Source organism: Pyxicephalus adspersus, chromosome 3 (genome assembly GCF_032062135.1).
Source record: "Pyxicephalus adspersus chromosome 3, UCB_Pads_2.0, whole genome shotgun sequence".
NCBI lineage: Eukaryota > Metazoa > Chordata > Amphibia > Anura > Pyxicephalidae > Pyxicephalus > Pyxicephalus adspersus.
In genome coordinates, this window is record NC_092860.1 from 74,214,009 (window position 1) to 74,234,427 (window position 20,419).

The 20,419-nt window shown below is 36.5% G+C and overlaps 1 protein-coding gene across 1 annotated transcript in view; it reads right to left on the reverse strand.

Annotated features, from left to right (window-relative positions):
• LOC140326563 (uncharacterized) overlaps positions 1-11,709 on the reverse strand; it is a 43,331-nt gene extending 31,622 nt beyond the window's left edge. The window contains exon 1 of the mRNA XM_072405267.1: positions 11,569-11,709. Coding sequence (XP_072261368.1) covers positions 11,569-11,640 — 72 coding nt within the window. The 5' untranslated portion in view covers positions 11,641-11,709. The remainder of the gene's footprint in view (positions 1-11,568) is intronic.
• Positions 11,710-20,419: the final 8,710 nt, after the last annotated feature.

The window sequence follows — 20,419 nt, forward strand, 5'->3', positions numbered from 1 at the left end:
ATCTACACTAACATTGTTGACAGATGATGACATTCAGTAATTCTTGGCAGGACAGAGCTGTCCACTAGGATTTTGTGGTTTGAAAGTTCCCTTCCAGAACAGCATTACACATAATTGTCTTTTAAGCATTTATTGTTTCATTTACATTACAATAAAGTCTGACAGTATATGGACTATACTAATTTCTATTACCACAATAATTTACAGGCCTGGAAAATATTCTCCCATGAATGAAAGTAAGTGAAATTATAAATTTGTTTATTTTTCTCTGAAATGGTAAATAAATCTTTGCGTATTATGTAATGCCAGATGAGTGGGTGGTTGGAAAGTTGGATGCGGTATTAGACCTGACTAAATATTCCCCATGTCATGGGGGTTTACTGGTTGTCCTTATCATACATTGTTTATACATATTTTTTATGATCAAAAGGCACACTAAAAGCTATGTCTGCCATAGTGTGCCAGCTTGCTGTGTGCATCTGGCCTGATTCAATAAAGCTCTCCAGGACTGGTGAAGATAGACTATCATAGGAAAACCTGGGTCGTGCAGCTAACCTGAAATAGAATTGAAATATTTGCCAATTAATAGGAAAGTATTGTAAAAAAATATATTTCAGGTTTGCTACCACCATGTGGATACTGTTCAACTTCAAAAATTATAGCATGGCCCGCATGGACCAAATTGTTTTCCTCCAGTGTCTGCCGGGAGATAGAGGAGGCCTGGCTCGCCCCTCTGCACCCCAATGTTATGCTATGGAGTTCTTCACTGCTACTGACAGATAGAGATTTACTCGCACCGATGGTGTTTATGAGGAATATATGGAGAGCTCACAAACTTAAATATGGCCTTTCCGCCCCTGCCTCTGTACTTACCTCTATTATACACACCCCCCTGATACCCGACAGCCTTACCAGATCTATGTGGCTACCCTGGCGAGAGAGAGGGCTTTTTCATATCCAGGATATTTTGCATCCCTTGGAGCGGAGATTACTTACCTTCCTGGAGTTGCGGGAGAAATATGACCTCCCCCGCACCTCCTTTTATGCATACTTACAAATCAGGCATTTTGTCCTCTCTCTTCAGCAATCTCCCAGCTTTTCTCAAAAAACTCAAACCTTTGAAAGGTTGTATGCAGCTGGTCCCTATGCTAAGGGCCTTATCTCCTCTATATACCGTCTTCTTCATGTGTCAACAAGGGAGGCCTCTGGTAAATTTGTTTATATGTGTACGTGGGAAACTGTCTTGGGCCGCAGTCTTGATGGGGAGGAGTGGTCTGCCGTCTGGGAGGCAGCAAATAAAAGCTTTTGTACTCTTTATAAAGAAAATTTATATAAGATTTTATTCCGGTGGTATCACACCCCAGACATGCTCCATAGGCTGTTCCCGGAGGCTGATCTGACTTGTTGGCGCTGTAGGTCCTACCGCGGGACGCTAGAACACATTTTTTGGTTCTGCCCTATTATACAAAGTTACTGGGATAAGGTTAACCAGCTACTGGGGAAGGTGACCAAATGCCGATCTACTTTAGATCCTCTACATCACCTGCTAGGGTTGCCCTTAACAGGTCCTACCAAGCTCATATCCAAGCTCACCACACACATCTTGGTAGCGACCCGTACCCTGATCTCCACTAAGTGGAAGTCTGTCTCCCCTCCATCCTTAGAAGAACTATACGCTCGCATTCAGGATATCCGAATGATGGAATACCTTACTGCCCTGCTCAGGAACACTGTCACTAAATTCGAACAGGTCTGGGAGCCATGGGATGACTATTATGCTCAATTACAGATGTGATGGTCTTATTTTGCTCCCCTCCTTTTGTTATATAGCAAATTGCCTCAGAATCCCCTTTTCCCTTTTCCTCCCCCCCCATTTTTGATGTTATGTCCTGTATACAGGAATTTACTGGTTTGTCATGTTTATTGCTGGAAACCACATTGCATCATTTGCACTCCACTATTCCTATTTTTTCTTGTAGCTTTTATGTATGTATGTGTGCATATATATATATATATATATATATATATACATACTTGTTCCTACTTTATGCCCTATGGTTTTGGCAATATGTTGCTAATGCTCCTGTATGCTGTGTTCGTGTCCATGTTCTTTTTGTTTTGTTTGTTTTGTTGTATTTGTAAAAAAATTTTTCAATAAAAACTCAGTTTCTTAAAAAAAAAATTATAGTATGGACACAAAGGGCCTGATTTATTAAAGCTCTCCAAGGTGATTCAGCAAACCTGGAATGGATTTCTTAAAAGTCTTTGATTTTTTCTAAAGTGGTAGTGGTTAAAGAATAAAATAAACTTTTGAATGTATGAGACGCATTTGAAAAACAAAGTTTTAGAGCTTTTATTTGCCTCAGATGAGCTTTGTATTCCCAGTTAAGTCTATCACTAAAGTTAGTGATAAAGGTCAGTGATAAATCTATTGTTAATATTATATTGTGTTTGGATTGTGAAAAAGCTAATTTTGAATAAAGTTACATAATAGGCCAATACTACTGTAAATGTACCTAGGCACCTGCAAACATATTTAATAAAGACTGAAGTATAATAGCAATTGCATGTTGCAGTGATAGAGTTAGAGATTAGATATTAGAGAAAATAGAAAAACCTGTGATTCAGAAGTTCTAGGTCAATAATCTACTAATTTCTTCACCTAAAGCTAATAAGGATGCTTTGTAGTCATGCTGACAGCACATCAGCACTTCACAGGCTACTTATAAAATAGAATAAGGGATGGTTTTGGTTCATATAACAATGTTACAGGTGAAAATGATTACCTTTCTAAATAAAAGAAATGTTAGATGCTGGAAAGTTTGGAAGCGAAGAGGCTTGCCTGGATTTAATTTCTGGCCCTATTCAGTACTGGTTCTTGAAATGGGGCTCCAGGGCATGATTAAAAGAAGGGCCCGCTTGGCTAAAATACTAAAGGCCCTCTAACATGAACCGCTTTGTAAGGAACCGAGTACTCATTTGATTTAAATATCCTAACTGATAACAACCTTTTATAAAAGTTCAATTTTTAATACCACTTTGAATACTACACTGATTTTTTTTTATTTTGTGGAATACAAGGAGTGGATAGATTGGAAAGAAAACAATAGCTGCAAAAAATTGATTTAGAGATTATTAAAAAAGTTATATGTTCTCGTAATATGTATTTGTAATGTAATGATCACATCAATCCAGCAGGAGCAGAGTGACTCAACAATGGAGAAAGTGATGAGATCAATGAAGAAACAAAAGGAAGTGGAGTGTAAATTAATTTAAATGAACTAGGAAGCGACTATTAGTCAGGGTTCCCAAAACATTTTAAACAAAAGGGCTAGCTCACTATCATTCACACTGCTTGATGTCCAGACTGTAAGCAGCGAAAGCAAAAAAAATGCTTTGATGTGAGTGGGAATATAAATCTGCCCTACATCAGAGATTACTTGGAGTAATAAATGTTCCCAAGTAAGTGTTAAATGGGAGTAACAAATACTCCTTACAATGGTAATCATTAAGACATTAAAAAAAATGTCTCTGCATCGGTGGCCTGCACCTACATCAGAGATCAGTGGGAGTAAAGAAAAGTGTCAGTAGTTATTGGGAGTTAAAAAATGTCTCCATACTGGACCATGTAGATCATCTGCACATTATTCACAAACGATTACAAACATACTGCACTGCAATACATTCATACACAATCATTGACAATCATACATATAGTCTGAACCATACACACAAATATACACAGCACTGCATTGCATACATAAATATACTGTAAAGCCCTGATCAGCACCAGTCCTCACCAGACATCAGTCCCTCAATCTAACACCGCAATCTTCACCTTTAGTAAGCCCCCGCTCAGCCTCGGGAGACAAGTTGTGAGACTCGTTTGCCTCAGGACGTAACCAGCGCGGGATCAAATACCAGGGATCCAGGAAATAAACACCGGAGACACAGGGACCACCGCAGACACAGGGAAAACAGGAGACACTAGAAGCAACAGGAGGCACAGGTGACACAGGAATATTCACAGACAGACAGGTACACTGGAACAGCACAGGGAATTGGCTGGTAAACAACAGACTTGGCAACAAGGTGTTAACACAGGACCTGGACAGAGAAAACACTGAATTAGCCAGCAGGTGTACAGGAATTAGCTCAGAAGCTAGGGGCTCGGCACTAGTGGAAACACGTGGCTTGAACACTGAGTGCTGTGTCTGAGCTAGCTAAATAGCCAGGGATGGTTAAGAGGCTATTTCCTGATTGGCCAGCAGGATAGGCAAAACTGATAAAACTTGGAAGAGCAGGCATGCCCGGGGTCAGGACTTCACGCAGGTGCAAGAGAGAGGCACCTGTGCGATTTAGTGAGGAAGAGATAAGTGTGACATAGCTGCTATGAGGAAGTTCCTGGTGGTCCCTAGGAATGTGGGGGTACTGAGTAATTTCCCAGCTTGCATACCTCAAATGCTAAAAAGAAGTGTTAAGAAATGCTCATCTGGCCGACGACTTCGTGCTGTGTGCCATCGCAATATAAAACACTGTTTGTTCTGTCCAGAGAAGTCATTTGCAACAGCCAGGAGAACTAAGATAGCGGCAGCCCCTGCTTCCCTTTAGCTGTGCAGCCTGATGGATTTATGGCATCCCCAGCATCCATTGGTAGGCTGTGCACAGCTGAAGGGGATTCTGGAGGCTGATCAGGACTTTATAGCCACTCTGCTTCCAGTCTTCTGTGCCTGTTACAGCGTCTGCTGGGCTTACCTGTGTTGGAGTGATTTTTGAGTATTCTTTTACTGACCTGTGCCTGTCCTGACTATGCCCGGACCAACCTGTGCTTGTGACCCTGACTCTGTTTGTGCCTTTCCCTTTGTGCTTCACTTGGTGGACTGATTTCCTGTGTTTTGACCTCAGCTTGTTTTTGGATTTTCTGACATTCTGTACTCAGTAGTTGTGGGCTCTGTACTCTGTATTAGTGGGCTCTGGGTCGGCTGACGGCCTACCTCCAGACACCATCCCTTGCGCACCAAGTCCTGGAGGCAACCGAGTGCTGGGAGATGCCATCAGTCTCCTGAGGCTGAGCGGGGGCTGTTATAGGCAAAGACTTCAGCAATAGATTGGGGGATTGGTATCCCGGGAATACTGGTATTGACCAGGGCCTTAGAAGAAGTAAATGAAAAACATTTGAAAGGATGAATTACAATATCTGATATATTTAATATACTTACTTCAGTTATGTGTATTTTTAGTCCAAGCTATTAAAATACTACAGTGTTGTATGTACAGTATACAATCTAGAAAAACAAAATATATCCCCTTTAGGTGTAAATATTTCCACACCTTGGAACACTCTTCATATCTGAATGATTTACCCTTCCCCTATTCATTCCTGTTTATTTGTCTATGTACCGTTAACATAAATAACATTCACGTTAAAAAAAAATTAAAAAGATAATTTTGGAAAAGGCTTACAAGCTATACACATGGGAGCAGAATTTTCAGTATTTATTATTGATTGTCTAAAATACGTTTCCACAATGGACACCAGCGAGGTAACCTGACCTTACGGAAAAGTGGTGCTGTAGGGGTCTGCGTCACACGATGTACATGATATCTGAAATTTAATTCACTTGCAAAAGTGCAATATATCAGGAATATGTGAATCAGCACAAACGAACAATGCACAACATTATGAAGCACGGCATGTTCCAGAACATCTGGCTGCCCTCTGTCCTAGCTATGGCTTCAACCCAATTGACTGAACATCTGCAAATCCACTTACAGTCTAAAATTGGAGCTATTCATTTAAGTAATGGTATTGAAGGATGTAAAATCACAAGAGTGCATTACTGCTGATTATTTTTATAGTATTGTTGTTCATGGAGCTACTGATAAATCACCAGTAGCTATTGACAAACCTTCAGATTTGTTTCTATTTCCTGCAACGTGATCGGACATGTAGAAAAGAGAGTAGAGTGATATGGTCATGCATATATAGATTTATACAGTTATAATTTAATATCTTTTTGGGCTTATTCAGCTGATCTTCAGAGAGGCTACCATTCAAAATTATTATACCCATGCTGTATGTGGGAATCTTTACCAAGCTAAACCCTAATGTGATACATGTCTATGGCAAAATGAAGAAAATACAAGAGGCTTTGTGAGCAAACTCATTCCAAGTCTATGCGGGCCCATTTGTTAAAAGGTAATAGGCAAACTACAGCAAAAACAAGATCTGCAAAACTGGGCATTTTTTTAAAGAATAAGTACCAAAAAATATTATCCCATTTAAGGGATTCAATAAATCTGCTTGTGAAATTCTTTGCAATGCTTACTTAAACTGCCATCAAGAAGTCTTGTTAACATCTCAATGTTCAATGATTACTGCTTAACATACCACCAAAATAAACAGAAATACCTAGGGAAAATGTCTAAATATTATGCCATACAAAAGTTTGGTAGTTATAGATACACTTATTATTAGGATTAATATTATTTCTACAGATGACTGTGTTCAACTAAGAAATCAGCAAAACAAAGACCTACAATTATTTAAAACATGCCCTAAATAGACTATATGATTTGAATTTGTGAAATGCTCATAATTTACCGATTAGCTTCATTTTTAAATTTAAATAATTAATATACAGTATGCATTTGTTCTATCATTCAAAAACAATTCAATTTCTATGTTCTATAAAGCACAACAAATGGCCAGTTTGATGAAAGCTTATTAAGAGCTACACACTGGACCACAAGCAGATGCGGAAATGCTTGAAGCATTTGAAAGAAAATATATGGCTATGTGCTTGGAAATTGTGTGTTGAGATCCAGATATAATAATGAGTTTTAAAAAAAAGACATACGGATGCTAGACTATCATTAATAATACCCACTGCTTGAATAAAAGGCAAAGCATAAGCAGAAAAAGGTTAAAATAAATGAAAAGGCAATGTGCAGTGAAACCAAAATAAAGCTAAGCATCATATAGCCAAGTCATTTATGACAAATTTCTCAAATATATCAATTTCCAGTGACTCATGGTTCTTATCTTTCCTTTTGTGCACTTTAATAATATTTCTAGGAGTTTATGTCAACCAACCAGCCGAGATCCCATCCAAAGGGCCACGTATAAAATGTTCAGTGTCTGGCTCAAACCCAGCTGTCCTGCTCTGGGGACACAACAGCAAGCGCAAGGCCCTTTACTTTTTTTGGCTCTTTCAGGAACTAAGCTGTTGCTACAATGACTTGGCTTTGCCACAAATACATCTAAGTAAGGGATGGTGCTGATTAAACCTACTACTAGGAAAGTACATCAGAATGGCCAAAAGCCCACTATATAGGGGTTTTTAAAATTCCAAAACAGGACATTTAATAGGTTTACTCGTAAATGTTAACTTTTAATGAACACAGCTGTATTAATTTGTAGATGTCATTAAAGAGAAAAGGATATGTAAACTATTACCGCTAGGAAGAAACCTGTGATGTAACAACAGCAAATCATTTGTTTTCTTTCTTGCTTACAATATGAATAATATTAAACAACTAGTTTGTTTTCAAATTATTTTTCTCTATATGGATTATTGGAAAGACCAACATGTGGCTTTTTTTTATTGGGTACATGACATTCTGGCGGTTTTTAATTTTTTTTAACATGTTGTAATGGAAGTTGATCCTTTAGGTTTGTTTTGTTTTCAATAAGTTTTATTAAAGTTCATATTCTATATCTTATTAACTATATTCACATCACATAAGATTTGATATGTTTGAGTATGATTCTAAAGCCTTCTTCTATGTAAAGCAATTGTTTGTTCTAAATTATGATTGTAACATGTATGCAATGTTAAAATGAGTTGATGTAACATCTTTTCCAACAGACCAGTTAGTAGATGTTGCATATTTATCTATCCCATGCTGCTCTGGAGCTGGTTTCTTAAAAATAAACAAATTTTCTGGCTTTATCTTGTGTAGCTGTCTATAATGTCATTCGGAAGCTTAGTAGGTGGGCACACAATATATTGTGGCTATAGGTGTTAAATAATGAATGTAATTTCTTTCAAAGATACTGGGGAGCAAATGATGTGCAAACCACACACTGTCCAACATAGTATTGTTGTTCATAGTGGTGCCCATCAAGTAGTGTTCTTAAAAAACTTTAATAATTGGATTTTTCAACACATACATTCTATGTATGTAATTGTTACCTGTTTTGTTCTGATATCTGGGAAGAGGAGGAATGCTTAAAGTGCAACTTCGGGATCTTACCCTTTGCACTTGGTCAACTTCCTACAAGACTTAAATGCACATATCTACTAGGTGTAGATGAATAGGGCGGAAATACCAACCCCTGAAAGCATTTCAGTTCAAAACCTCTTTTGGATCATTATGTACCCTGTAGAACCAATGGTCCCGCATGCTACATAAATATGTTGAGGGTTCCCAACACACTCCAGAGAATCAGCGAGTGGGCAAATGTTTGACTGCTGGGCAAAAATAAGTAAGTATCACTGCGCAAATCAAAACAAGATTTTAACATTGCAGTGCAGAGGGGAACAAACTGCAAGGATATATTTTTGTTATACCTAAAGTTGTGTTTTAATTTATATTCATAATTTTTACTCTTAGTTAATACAATTAGGGCACACTATAATTTCATCTATCCACTGCATATCAGAGTACATTTTTTTTAAGGATTTAAAAGATAAAGTGCTCTTTTAAAGATACCCCCCCCCCCCACACCCCACTTTTGTATCTGGTAATCTTGAGAATAGTTTGCTTCCTGTTGCTTTGTGTCTACAGTCATTTCTTAGTTGTATCTGTGTGTTGGGAGGTTCAGGGTTGCCATACAGGATGGATTTGTAGTATGTCAGCCTTTGTCTCAATTATGTGATGTAATTGTAAAATAATAAAATGGATTGTAATAAGGACAATGCATTTCTTCTATGATCAGCATGTGCTTTTTGTACATTTAAAATGTTCTCTATTTTATATTTTATTTTTTTTTATTTTAGATACAATTGAAGAATAAATATGAAACTTTTTAAATAAGGCTGTTTGTGAGAGTGCCATGACAACTATGTCACCAAAACCACTACAGTCCTTTGTGAGTAGGATCTTGGCAACTGTGTATTTATTTAAGTGTTTTATGTTTTGTATCTTTAATAAGCATTTGTTGATTTAACTGTTTGTTGATGATAGAACTGTATGCCAATATTTTAAATGTTATGACAATGATTATACCCAGCAATAAGCTGTTCATCTACAAACGAAAAGAAAATAAGAAAACAAACCATTTAAGTTTAAAATCAGTGCCCGTTGTTTGCTGGTCACCTTTTGACTTTTATCTTACATTTTAAAGAGAATGGGGGGGGGGGGGGGGGGGGTTGGGGGGGGGCTGAATTCTCATACTGAGAACCTCAGTACATATTTATGTTTTAAGGCAATTTTATTGCATTTACAGTTAGACTTTAAATAACCATCCAGAAATTTAGAGAGATAGACAGAAAAAATGGAGATATCCAGATGGAAGGATAGTTTGGAAGATAACTATATAATACATGTCTTTCAAATTATTTTATAGTTTTTGTTTTGATTTCTGAGACTACAATTTTAAGTGTTTTTATTTGTTTTGGCTGTTTTTGCTGGTATAAAGTTTTTTTATTTTTATTTTGTTTTTTTTAAATGTTCTTTTTATAAAATTTTTCAAATATAAACCAATACAAATATAAACAACACGTACAACAACAAAATCATGTGTAAAAAAAGAACAAAACAAAAGAAGATAAGGTAAAATAAAAAGAAGAGCGCAATACATAAAATGTAGTAGAATAGATTAATCCCGAGATGTGGAGTACATAAGATCATCATAGATTCAGTTGCATACAGATAAACAAAGGCCTAATTAATGAAACCCAATGTCCATGCTTGTACACATAACATTTTGTATTTACCTACAATGTGGTCATACAAAAAATACTTTATAAAGATACATTCAGAATATACCAGGTAGAGTGTTGAAAAGGTGTCAGAATTTGCCTCTGAGCCGCCTCTGTGTACGTGTAAAGAATATAGGCATACCATTTTTCAAAAAATCGGTCAATATGCCTGTTATCATTCCGTTCAGCATCCAAAGCTTCAATTTGGAATACCGCACATGGCGGACATGACCCTCTCTATTTTGCGGGGCAGGGGGTCTATCTAGTTTGAAAGCAAACTTCCGTGCGACTTCCACAGAGTAGTGGGCAAAGATAAGGAGACAAGCTCCCTCTAAGGATAAATTGCATTGGGCTTGAAAAGCAGCTAAGATTGTAGAATGGTCTGCATAGTCCAAGTACTTTACAATACCGTTTTGTCGTTTGTGATCAGTTATGGGGGGACTCAAACGATGGGCACGTTCCACTTTACAAGTTATATCCAGACCCAGTGACTCAGGTATGGTAGAGGAGAAGATATGAGATAGCTGATTAGGCTTCTTGATCTATTTTCTAAGTCGTCCACCTTGTCAGTTAAAAGATGCACTTGGGTTTCCATGGTGGCCAGCTGTGATCTAGCTTGTAATAAATCGTCCTCATTTATGGATATTCTACTTTCAGCAATTGTGATTCTGGGGGCTTGGCTTTTGATCTCCTGTTTCAATGATTTTAACTTCATAGTCATGGCTGCATCTATTACCTCCAGTATAGTGGGCTTCAGGGGAACTGCTACTGCCTCCACTATTTTAGTGTGATCTCTAGAAGTGCACATTATTTCACCCTCTGCATCCTCTGATTCTGTAGAGGCATGTGTGGATGGGCCGTCTGCCATCTTTGACCACTGCACTCGGCTCCTATCTTTCTGCCTGCTCGGCGCTGGGGAGCCGTGGTTTGCAGTTTAAGCCACAAATTTGTCTATCACTTGTGTCCCGCTAGCTTCTGCGACAGAAGGAAGGTGATTGTAGGAAGAGGATTGGTGGATTAATAACAGATTACCTCCGAGTAAGTTGGAGCCTGAGCGTTTAGCTACTCTTCCATGGCGACCCAGAACCGGAAATCTCTAGTATAAAGTTTTAAAATATTTCCATGTGACTAATCTGCTGAATTAGGATGGTTGCATCTGTTTAGCTAAGTAGATGGTGAATACATTTCCAGAGGAAAGAGAGATACCTTACAGGACCCTGACGTAATTATTGATTTTGATGTCAGAATCTAAGTTTCCTTCTTTTTAAATTAGACAAATAGTGTGTGTGAATATATGAGTTGTCTTAGAAATACTTTATTTGCTAATGTAGAATGAAGAAAAAATATTGTTAGGGAGATATAATTAATTCTTGACTGGAAATGCAAACACATCATCATACCTTTATGCCATTCTAATTTATGTGCAGTCAAAACTCATCAGAATTGTAACCCAGGCATAGCTTTGCTCACTGCTGACAGGATAATAAAATATTATGACAAATATTTCTTGTATGATAATACATTTTTGTATTGTCATTCACATAATATTGAGCACAAAAAAGACTCATTTCTAACCTAATATTTCAAGCCGCTTATTTCTTCTAATTTCAAATTTGCTTAGACTAACAAATATGCATACCTTTTTACCATAGGCATCTTTAGTGAAAAATCGACTTCTTTTAACATTCCCATTGGAATCAGGCTCAAGCATAAGGAATCTGCTCCAACATCTCAGAACTTCTGGAACAGACACTGTAACAAAATTTAAACATATAGTAGAATTAAAAACTCTTATTACACCAGGGTCATAATATTTTTTGAAATGAGGTGCAGGTTCACCACTACCATGGATTTACAGTGAATTTCTGGAAATTGTGAAGTCAGTGAATCTAAAAAAATTGTCTGTAGCGTTTCCAGGTTCACTTCAAAAATAAGGAACAACCTCTAATGCAGTGAATACATTTTGTCATTGGCCAGAGTCACAAGAGCAAATCATTTGGAGAGATGAATAACCCAATTCCTTTTTTATAGGAGGATTGGCATGGGTTCACAGCATAGATTTTGCTAATGTGTGTTGGCGTGGAGATCTGACAGTTCTGGGTAGGAAGGATAATAGTTTTTATTGTTTTTTAATATTAGCATTGGCCCCAGAAAAATGAAATTGCATTCTTAGCATTGGCCAGAATTGAAAAAAAAGATCCCCCATATAAACCACAAGGAGATTTATTGAAAACGTGAAGCACCCTGGCATAATCTTTATTCCTTAATATTGTGTTATTATATGTTCTTTGGGCTGAATTAACCTAATTTACATAACAGTTACTATTCAGCATTAATGCTAAAAATAAGAAGTACCCAAACATTTTAAAGCTCTATGCATTAGTGCTTCTCAACTGCATTCATTAACTTAATCCTTCAAAAAAATCAGTTTATGCCCTAGTATGAATAGTCTTTGACCCTCTAACAATTTGCAGCATTACCTGTCCCCTCTACAGTAAAGAACCTGCCTGCTTGCAATGTTTTGTTTTTTTATGTATAAATTTGCCTTAATTAAAACTTCACAACTTAGTTCTATTTAGTAAAATCAGTAAATCAGTGGAAAATAAATGTTTGCCTTGATTTCATGCCATACCTCAGTTAGCGATAGGGTATATTTTTCATTATAATTTTCTTCCAGTATTTGTAATTTACATATAACAGATTGTACATGAACCTGTTTTCATCTTGAATGCTCAATCACATGCAATGGCAAAGTAGATAACAGTATTTTTGCTAGCACATGATTAGTTACTGATGTTAACACTTAATTTGTAATTTTGCTAAAATGTGAACATATACTTTTGGAAAATGAATGTTTGCATTGCTAAGCAATCAGTCTCTATTCCCTTGGGGTTAATTCACACCTGTCCACAACAGTGTATTGCTTTATGTGTGTTTATGTGTCTTTAATGTGCTTTGCATTAAGGTGGCACATAAAATTTATTAGGTTGCCAACTCACAAGACAAAAATCAGGGATGCACAAATTTTTTTCTGTTGCAGCACAAAACATGTTAGTATTAAAGTATGTATTCCTGCAATGCTGCATTGTGTAAACAATCATGACCTTGATAAAAACTAAGCAGAAATATCACTAGTAGACTAGTAACAATATAAATGAGACAAAAAAATCAGTGCAATCACCACTTAGTCCTAAACTAAAAAGGAAAAATGTTTGGGCTGGCACTGGGATTTGAGACTCAAAACGATCATTATCATCAGATGCAGGAGGTCCTCTTTGATGGCTTACTTACAGCATTAGTGTGTGTTAGAACTTTTATAGACATGCGGTTGTTCTAAATCCCAGAAAATGCCATTCATATTGTCAATATGCAATTCATTACAGATTATTTAATTGCTTGAGTATTCGTGGTGGATTTCATTTCACAAAAAAAAAAACTAAACATTTAAATGTGTTCAATAGGGACAATGCAATAATGAAAACCTTTTTCCAATGAGAATGTTCTATCGTGTTTTCACACGCCAATACATTTTGGATCTGATCCATTTGCAGCTGTAGTTATTGTTACAATGGAAGTTTTAGCTGATATTTAATGACTCCCATGAGTACATGCAGATACGACATCCAAGAAACTAAACATACTTTTTTCTCTTAACAAATATATGTAACACTGCACAGTTATGGAGTGTTCTGGACACTGGCCCAGAAACCACAATGATGTCATATGACATGTTAACCTTTAAAGGTAGTGATTATGTTTTAAACGAAATGGAAATAATTGCATTCCAAAGCACGGTAAATAAAGTCATCTTTCAGGTCTATTGACTACCTATATATTTTCTCCTGCTATTGCTGAATCCAATGATATTGTAAGGATTTAAATTATCATGCTATCATTTACCTTTAAATATCAATCTGCTAATGTGATTAGTTTTAGAGTTTCAGTGAAAGCCCAACCTCACCCAATGCAAAATAACTTAATCAATCATGTTGATTAGTTTTAATATAAATAATACCATTTGGAACTAATCTTTACAAATCCATAAACCAATTGTCCAGCTCTGCTTGGTTGTAGTTGTGCACTTATCCATACAGATCCAAAGCAGAATTGTCGGTAAAAAAAAAAAAAACACCTTACCATTACTTCCGCAAAGCAAAAATATGTGTAAAGCAGTTTGCAAACACATTTTACTTAGGAATCAGATATTCTGCCCAATGCCTGGCTTCTATATACTGTTTGAATTTACTAATCAACCTAATCGTGACTAGAATTTGCCTTGTTATATTATACTGACGAAGAAAGAGGACCTGCAATGCTGCGGAATAAAAAATCACATAGGTCAAACCTGACCGGGTCTACCGGAAGGTAAACTTCTAGTTCTACAGATAAGAATAGATACATTGGTGTTAAACTTGTATGTTTCCAAATACATTTAGTTATCATTATGCAACATGGTTTTCATAATAGTAGCAGTATAGGTTAATTTCCCCCTTTTTTGCTATTAAAAAAAATATTGCTATCTTTGTTTTTCATGCTAACACTTAAATTCACCCAGACATGCAGTTAGATCCTCTAGGGTGTTATTCCTACCGTTTTGCAAAAGGGGTCTCAGAAGATTACTGTAACATCGTAATACGTATCTTATGAAGTTTAGTTCTTTTCAGGGCTGTCAGAAACATTTTTATGTCTGTATAGAATGGCAAGGTCTATTTTGGTATTGGTATTGAAATTGGTATTGTTCAATGTGCCCAGTGAAAGGGAAGCTAATGGCTGCTCCTCCACAAAATATAATATTTTTTTCTTTACTCTGTTTATAAAGCAGTGAGTCTGACATTCACTGAAACATTCTCTGATGTGGAATCATCCAGGTCCATGAGCATAATGTTGCAATGGCAGTAACTGATTCCCACCAAGGAATCCTTGAGGGAATGTCAGATTCCCTGTTTTAAAAATAAAGCCCATTGTACCAAAAACCTTCATGAACTCTAATGTTCCTGGTAAACTTTATAATATTGCTCAATATGATTTTATATATATATATAGTTATATTTTTCTCAACCTTTTTTTAGTTTTTGCAAACCAACTGTTAAAAGTTCCAAAAAGTAATGTGTTCTCTATACCATGTTTAAAACTTTATTTGTTTTACTGTTTTGCTATGTTTCTTTCATATTTTCTGTAATCTGTGGTCTCCCTTTGTTTTATTATTGGCCAGGTGCCAGCATCTATTAAGTTATTTTGCTGTGTTAGAAGTATGACGTTGGTTACACTGCATATTTAACAGCTGTTTAATCCCAGAGGAGCTTAGGTCCAGTGTGTTGGGTCAGACAAACTATTATGGACCTTATGTAAGGGTTCTAATTTATTGGTGGGGGGGATTTTGAAGCTGTTGAGACCTAACCTATGCTGTTCCAAATTCAGGATCAACAGAACCGGGAAAACTAGAAAAACACTAAACCATCTACCATCCTGGTGCTACAGTCACATACTTGCTGCAAAAAATACACAGGAAAATCTGCTTTGTCAAAGATGGTTTGGCTTTATGTGAGTAAGAATCAGTGTAGGGAACTATTAATATCTATCTATGAACTGTTAGCAAAGAACAGCTGAAGTTCTTTATAATATTTAGTTAAGTAAGCAATCAAGACCATAACACTTTTTTGGTATTCTATCTCTTTTCTCCTACTAAAATTTGTGCAATAAAGCAAAAGAAAAGACATCTGAAAACCAGACTACTTATATTAAAGATCTAAGAAAGTGAATGAAAACTTCCTGTTGACAAAGTGCATGTTTTTTTTCAACTGATTAAACAGTTCGACTTAGTGGAGGCATTGCCAGAGAAGTGTACATAAAGGCTCCTTCCCCCAAAATTGAGGAGGCTCAGTATCTAATTACTACACAAGGGCAGACAGTCTTGTTGTCAGACTTCCATCTGTGCAAGTAATTGGGATACATACATTGAAATGGTATTATCTTACTTCAGCCAATCAGAAAGCACTCAGCAGTTTTCATGGATCATTACCACTTTTTGATTGTTGGTATCTTGGCGGAAGGTGGATTTCTATCCCACTGAATTCAATTATTTAGGCTCTTCAAAAGACACATTCAAATGTGCAGTTTCATGCCATTCAATGATAGTGTGTGTATATTCTCCATAACAAAAAATATAATGTACTATTTTTTTAAACAAATTAATTGCAGAATGTTAACAGATGTGCTCAATGTACCTTCAAACATACTAAGCAGCACAACATTGTACTAATGTGCATTAGCTAATGTGTAGTTGTGTCCATGCATCAGAAAGTGTCATGGATGTTGAGCCTTATGGTTTTATACTGTAATTACTTCCAAAAAATATTAATTGGGCTTTTTTCTACATCTATTCATTCTTGGCTCCATCTGTGTTTATAAATTGGTTTATGGAATCTGGTGGTTCTGTTTAAACAGGCTAGATCGGCTGTTTTGGAAAATCATGGTATAGAAAAAACTACCTTTACAGAAACTGCATATATGTTAGCAATTACATGTTTTATTTCAACAAAATCTTACTCAAAGAATATGTCAAGGTAAAATATTAGATCAAAAGGGGGCAAATAATTGACTTATAAGTAGGGTTTACAAACACTTTGATCATTGTTAAACTCTAACAGTGTACTAATTAAAGAGTAGAGGCTTTTACCTTGCAAACTGAATGTCCACTTTGTAATTAAATGTTACCAAGTAAGACAAAGCTTTGATTACTTTGAATATCTAGTCATGTGCAAGGGTGATGAAAAAATAAGACTTTTTCCTAGCACATGATATAATTCACTAAATCAAGTCAACATGCTTTTGCTATGTAAATACAATCTCTACTCCTTTTGTAAATCAACACCACTAATGTGATTCTAACACAATGGCCCTGATTTATGAAAGCTCTCCATGGCTGGAGAGAATACACTTTTAGAAGTGAAGCTGGGTGATCCAGCAAACCTGGGATGGATCTGGTCCAGAATTCAAAGCGTTTGCTAGCAAATAGCTAATGATTTTTAAAAATCCATTCCATGTTTTCTGGATTACCCAGCTTCACTTCTAAAAGTGTATTCCCCTCAGCCTTGGAGAGCTTTCATAAATCAGGCCCATTTACACAAACAAGACATAAAGCCACTGCTGTTATTTTAGTTTGGTTTCTCTGGTTTTGTCAGCATATGGCCTTCTCGCCTTAAAAACTTTGCTTTAGTTTCCTGTACTGTTGACAAAAAAGACAAAATAGCCTAGGCAGGAAAAGCCAATATCTGTGAATAATGCCTTTTGCTGAGACTTATTTATTAAAGAAGCGATAACTGATTTTATCCTCAGTGTTACAATAAGATCCCTAATAAAATAGAAACTTATTTGAAACTGAAGGTACAAAATAAACTAATAAATTCTGCATTATTTTAATAAAATGTTGGAGATATTTTTATTACTAGCTAGATACTATAAAGAAAACCATTTTTTTTTTTCTCGGATATAAATGGTCAATCCATCTGAAACTGACATTTCAGTCTTGGCTAGATGTCCGTAAATAAAATACCTAGCTAGCTTTTGAATATATCTTGAAGATTGTTGAGATCTGAATTCCCATTTCAATGGTTTCTCCCAATTAAATTTTCTATATAATTTACATTATGGACAATGCAGCAAACGGAGAAAGATCTGAATACTTAAGTAGGTGCAGTAAAAACCATGGCTGGGGGAAATCGCTTTCTCAGTGAAAGATTTAATTTGATAGCACCTAGTAGTGGTTCATATAAAAATTAAACGTACTTTACTAATTAAGATAAATGGAAAGCTTTGATAGAGCTTATTTGAGAAGAACATTGTTAAACAACCTAGCAATAAAGGGAGCAATGTTTTTCTGATGTGGGAGGGACAACATATAGAGAAGGCTTTGTGGGTTTTCACAGATTAGAAAAATTGTAAGCGTTTTACATTTAATCCCTTTCCAAAGGCTGTGAAGGAAATTTTTATATAATTATTATATAATACCTTATAGTATTATAAGTTAAAAGAATACACCATTCCAACCTATTATATAATTTAAAATATCCACTGGGTTTGGGAACCCAAACTTGCTGGTGGTGGGCATGGCGGCACAGAAAAAGTAGGTAAATACCTTGATTGCACTCAGTTGTGGTCTGTGGTGCAAAAGACACGGAGAATATGCGGTTCAGCAGACTTTATGTAAAGTCCATAACTTGTCCTGATCACATAGTTTCATTCCAAAATATGCCCAACCTGTCTTTGCATGCATTTATATATAAGTTGTCTTATTTATTGCTCTCCTATGACTCCTCCTAGGTGCGAAAAAGAAAAATAATAATTTATGTTGGTTAGAAACGTTCTAAATACTCTGTGTAACTACAATGCAGACAGTCAGGGAGTAATAACAAACTTACAACTTGAATATGGCCGTTTGTGGGAAACCCTTACGTAATGGGAAAAAATGGATGGAACTTTCAGAATCAGCACCCAAAAACATAAGAATCAGTGAAAGCTTTGAAAAAAGTGTTTTCATCACAGGCTTGTATTATTAGGAGGATTGTGGGGGTTAGCCCTAATGTCAAGACCAGACCAAAATCTAGGAAATGCATTGGTCAGAAGGTAATTTGTAGAATTAATGAAGTGGAGTAGTAGAAGAAAGGCTATGCACACAAAGGACATAAGTATCATTTGCAATGCCACTGTGGCTATGTAGAAGTAGAGATAGAGGTTTCAAGCTGTAGCGGTCCTAAAGTATTTTGGTGATCCTTGAAAAAAGCCTTGCAACCATTCATTTTGGAATATATTATAATAGATTTCACAAAAATATTAGGAAAAAGGTAGGTGAATTTATTATGTGGAACAGCTGCTGTTAACAGGGGCTGCAAAAGATTTATCCTTTAGGGCCAGGAGTGGGGGGGGGGGTCCAAAGTTTTTGCCAGCTTCTGTGGCCATCATAGTATCAAAAATGTCAAAGTATGGGACTTTAACAGCAGTATGTAGGGATTATCATCATTCAGAAAACTTCAAGGGACAAACACTACAAATTTATTGTGGATGAATAATTTGGGATACTGCTATCTCTGTTGTTGTGGTTTTAACTCTGCTTTATACCTGCCTCCATACCAGGTTACAACGTGCACTTGTAGTTTAATAGCCTTTTGTGCTGATACATCTATTGTCTGTACTAATTACATCCCCGAGGAAGCAGACCTAGTCTGCGAAATGCGTCGGATGATCCCTACATATGTAATGTGTACAATGTATTCAGCCCATGTATGTTATGATGTTATTTAACTTCCCCTGAATCATTACATGGGGAGAGGCATGTATAAATTTTCTTTTAAAATGATGTAAATAAAATATGATAATTTTATAATATTTGACTTTTTAAGAATATTTTGCCGTTAAAGTCCCATATATTGACAGTTTTGATAATATGATTGAACTCTTCCAGGGATGGTGGCAGTATTAAGTAGAAATCGGGCAATAAAAAATATACAGTCTCTGTGACCAATCAGAGGAAGAGCATGTCAGTGAAGGAATACAGGGAAAATCTTTCTAATGTTCTCACAGCTCAGCAACATTTTAATTTCTGGTGCCATGCATGCTTCTGCCATCATGCGTTACATCAAAGTGTGCTGGTAACCCTGCATCTCCCTCATTTCTGAAATCAGAACAACTCTCTCCCCTATGTTTGCAATTAACGTTTCACAAATCTAATTTGCTTCAGTTCTCTTCTTTCTTTGATGACAGCTTTCCTTTGTTTTGTGTCTGTGTTTGTGTCGTTACTGCTTTATGCAGGTGTGCAAAAAAGAAGATGTAGGACTGGGTTTAAAGTTAGGATTGTTCCTTTATGGTCTCCAGTGGGTTACGCTGGCTCATCATACTATACCTAATTAAAATTTGTGAATTATTAAAAAATAAAAAGCATTTTATTGGCTGGTTCTTTACTGTCGCTACTATTAGTAAACTTTCTTATGAGAATTCTGTCACTTCGAAAACACTTTGCCCCAAAAAAGCAATCTGTAAAACAATATATGTAACATGTGCTAACATTTGCAATGATGACCTACCACCCTATTTCTAGCTTGGATGACACTCAACATCATCTTTCACTTCCTCTTTGCCCTAAGGGTCACAGCCACCCTACCTATAGTCCCATGGACTACATAATTATCTTCAGCATGCCTATTAGGCTGACAATGGGCACTAATTAGTGTCAATTTGCAGTACTTTTCTATTACAAATTTGCATATTGCAAACTGAAACTACAGTGAAGGGTATTGTCAATGCTACAGCATATGCAGACATTTATTTACCATTGTGTACTTCCATCCATTGCCCATGATTCATCAATAAAATCCGCGCTCGCTGGAAGCGCGAACGTACGCGCGGCCATCGATCGCGGATTACCGCGGTCCGGACTCGAGTATGCGCGTACACTTGCCTCACTACCAGCCGGATTCCAGCCTTCACAATAGGGAGCG